Here is a 3,550-nt window from a genome sequence, read left to right on the forward strand (position 1 = left end):
GGCCACTTGAATCACCTTTTCTTCTTGCTGCCTTGAGGGTCAGTTTTTTTCTATTTTGTTGATATCCCCGGACCCTTCCACCCTGCAACTTCTGAAGGGTAGCAAAGCTCTCATGACTCTTAGTGGTGGTGGAGGTGGTGGTGGTGGTGCTGTGTGTGTGTGTATACACACACCTAGGACTGCATTCACTGGTGCTGCTCAGCATAGAGGACCAGGCTCAAGGTAAGTTACTAGAACTCTGACAAAACCAAGATGCTTCCCCAGCAGGGGGCGTCTGGATCCCGAGGCAGTGGAAATGACTGAGAAGACCAGGTTAGACAGTGGCTTCTAAGTGCAGTCACCATAAATACTCCTATGCCCACTCATATGATACTGAAGGAAGGGGAAGATACAGAAGGGCTGTGTTCTCTATTGGAGCAGCTACAGTGACCACACTGTCTCTGATAGCCAGCACACACAAACTTAAATTCGTTCTTGATGAGCTTTAGCAAGCAAATCCTGAGAAAGTCCCATTAACACACCTTCTCCTGTCCTCTCAAATTGTGGAATGTCTAGTCCTCACTTCTCTCCTTGCCCTTCATCTCCCTTTCTTCTAGGTACCACTTCACCTCCCAAGGACTCTGGAAGCCTCCAGAACTTTTGCTTAGCTTTCCTTTGCACAGCCCAGCAAAGACAGGGAATTGGGGGTCATGGAAGGGGTTGTGGTGACAGCAGGAAGTCCCTACAGAAACTGGTAAAGCTCAGGACTCAATCTATCAGGTCCCATGGCTGGACCCCCCACGGGGTGGATCCAGGCCATGCTTTGGTTCTCCTCAGTAGCTTGAATCCTGGTGAACCCTCTGCTATGGAACAAGAAAAGCCAGAGAAACTGAGATGGTCCTGAGGGGCCATTGGAGAGCTGTCCACTGGCCCAGTGCTCTGGCCAGGGCAGCAGCGTCGGTGTGTGCGGGTCGGGGGGAGGGATTACACGTCTGTACTAATAGCCCTTGGATTAGTGAAAGCCTCACGCCCAGAGCCTGGCCAAGTCACCGGGTAACTCTGAGGTGTTGCCAATTTGAGAGAGGGGGGTCCTCCCTCCTTGTAGTATGTGGGAGCAAAGGAGAGCCTCTCACTTCCACCCCCATTGGGCACCATGTCAGCCGTCCGTATGTAAAAGGGGGAATGGTATGGGGAGCAAGTGGTGCAGTGGCTCGCTGCCACCCCACATGGCTGGCTGCAGGGCTCGATGGTGAGAGGTGCCAGGCTGCATCTGCCGTCCAGGGCTTGGGAGCTGCAGGCATTGCAGGCAGAGCCTCTGGGATGGGTGGGAACATCGTGCTCCTCCTCCTCCTCCTCATCTGCATCTTCCACTGTGCTCTTCCTGCAGCAGTAATACTAGGGGGAGGAGAAAAGATGGCTGAGTAGTTGTTGTCTGTGCTCTCCTGCTCCCAGCCCCAGTGCACTCTGCGTGTGTGAGCACACGCAGGTGTTGGCAATTGAACTCAGACTTTGTGCTCTTGATCAGCTCTCTTGCTTATGACCAGTGCTCTACCACTTGAGCCACACCTCCATTCCCAGCTTTTTATTGATTAATCGGACATAAGAGTTTGAGGATTTCTTTGTCCAGGCTGTCTTTGAATTTCGGTTCTGAGATTTCAGCAGCTTTTTTTTTTTTTTTTTTGGTAGGTGTGGAGCTTGTGAGCCACAGCACAGTTTGTGAGTGGTTCATAGAGATAAGAGTCTCACAGGGACTTATCTATCTGGGCTGGCTTCAAACCATGATCCTCAGATCTCAGCCTCCTGAGTAGCTAGGATTATAGGTGTGAGCCACTGGTGCCCAGCAGATTTCAGCATCGTGAGTAGTTAGCATTATAGGCATGAGTCACCAGTGCCTGGTTTAGTGCACTTTTTTTTTCTGCAAGAGAAACAGAATTTCATTTTTATACTAATTAGGAATTTTAAAATGGAAAGTTTCCATATAGAAAAAAGTTTGAAAGGTAAAGAACATCTGTGAACACAGATTTCTACTATCATGGTATTTTGTAGAAGCATGCTCTCTGAATGAGAAGGCTCAGGACTGAATAGTTTTTAGAATGATTACACAAAAATTTTTAGTATACTTTTGAGTGTGCACAGGTTGCCATGTAACACTTCATTGGTGCTAGGATTAAAACTAAACACCAGAGGCCCACATTCCACAAGCATGTAGTTGCAGCTTTGCAAGGTGAATACTTCCCCCTTGCTTTCCTCTAGTTTTTCTGTGTACACCTGCTGAGAATGGGACTGGGGCTGTTAGCAGCAGCTGTCAAAGTCCCCCTAAATATTGGTCTTCCCATCAGCCCTGTGAGGGTGAGTACAATGATAGGATATCTTCCCAGCATACTCTCTGGGTACCCCAAGGGCACAGGGTGTGAGGAAATGCACAGCTCCCTTCTGACCACCCCTACTCCCAGCTCTTGATTTACCCTTCTCCATTCCATAACTTTGGGCTCCGTCCTGAGTGGGCCTCTGGGTTCTGTCCCCCTCCCTCCAATGGAGAAGTGGTTTGCTGGTGGTCTAGCGGCCTCTGGCCCCAGGCCCAGGGGGACTGACCTGGAGCCTACAGTAGCACAGGACAGCGATGATGCAGAGGAGGATCACTGTAGCCAGGATTCCGCCGGTGATCACAACCGTTCCCGCTGTCATCCGCCCGATGCCCCATCAAACTCTGCAGAGATGTGTGCCGAGAGGTGAGGAGCTGATGACAGGGCACCCTGACAGTGGTAGCAGGATCTGGGAGGGTCCTGGCTCCTAAGGACATCCTGAACGCTGAGGATCTGCTGTGGCAGGGACCTAAGTCAGGTCTCAGGTGCCTTAAGACAGGTACTCTAAGTCAAGGTGAGAGGTTATGACTACTTTGTTGGGGGTAGAGGGGACAGAGTGCCAATTCTGTTCCATGTTTCTGTCCAGCATCAAAGGTTCTTTCTGTCTTTCCCTTCAGTCCTCTTCTCTTCCCCCACCCCCTCTCTTTTCTTTTTGAAACCTTGTGTTTGCCAGGTGAACATTGTACGAGTGAGCCTTCTACCAGTTAAGCCGCACCCCCAGTCTTCTTTGCCTTTTTCCTAGCTACAGAGAATAATAGACTAATTGGTGCTGTGGACTGAGGGTTTTGTTTGTAGGAGGCACCATGCTAAGCACTCCATAAGTGCTCTCATGAATCCTCACCATAGCATTTTGGGGTAGCTACTAATTATTTCTACTCATCATGTGAACTGTAGCTTTGGTGAACTTGGCTGGGACCAGGCTGTCCTATTGCTACCCTGAGCACAAACTGCTGTCCTGAGCACAGACCCCAGTAGCCTTGAGGAAGAGGGTAGGGCCCCAAATTCAAAAGTCATGTGGCTCAAACCCACACTCCTTTTGGGTATGTCTCTTCTCTTCATCAGACCACCATGGAAAACAAAGATGAGCTGAGCCCAAGGGAACAGGCAGCAGCGTCTTGGCTCATGGATGGCTGTGGCCAGGCTGGGGAGACTGGTCCTGGCCTAGGGGACCACATAAATAGGACAGAGACAAGCTGTAGGTACGAGGC

The 3,550-nt window shown here is 50.3% G+C and overlaps 1 protein-coding gene across 1 annotated transcript; it reads right to left on the reverse strand.

Annotated features, from left to right (window-relative positions):
- Positions 1-963: 963 nt before the first annotated feature.
- Fam163a (family with sequence similarity 163 member A) lies at positions 964-2,664 on the reverse strand. Its single transcript, XM_048357901.1, has 2 exons — positions 2,572-2,664; positions 964-1,374 (listed from the first exon to the last, which is right to left on the reverse strand). The coding sequence occupies exons 1-2, from the start codon at positions 2,662-2,664 to the stop codon at positions 964-966; spliced, it is 504 nt and encodes a 167-aa protein (XP_048213858.1).
- Positions 2,665-3,550: the final 886 nt, after the last annotated feature.

This window comes from Perognathus longimembris, chromosome 11 (assembly GCF_023159225.1).
Source record: "Perognathus longimembris pacificus isolate PPM17 chromosome 11, ASM2315922v1, whole genome shotgun sequence".
Taxonomy (NCBI): Eukaryota; Metazoa; Chordata; class Mammalia; order Rodentia; family Heteromyidae; genus Perognathus; species Perognathus longimembris.

What these genes read in the sequence shown, in the direction of transcription:
- Fam163a (XM_048357901.1), bottom strand. Translation starts at nt 2,664, where the DNA reads ATGACAGCGGGAACGGTTGTGATCACCGGCGGAATCCTGGCTACAGTG. An exon ending in TGTGCTACTGTAGGCTCCAG is followed by an intron (nt 1,375 to 2,571) that starts GTCAGTCCCCCT and finishes TCCTCCCCCTAG; the next exon opens with TATTACTGCTGCAGGAAGAG.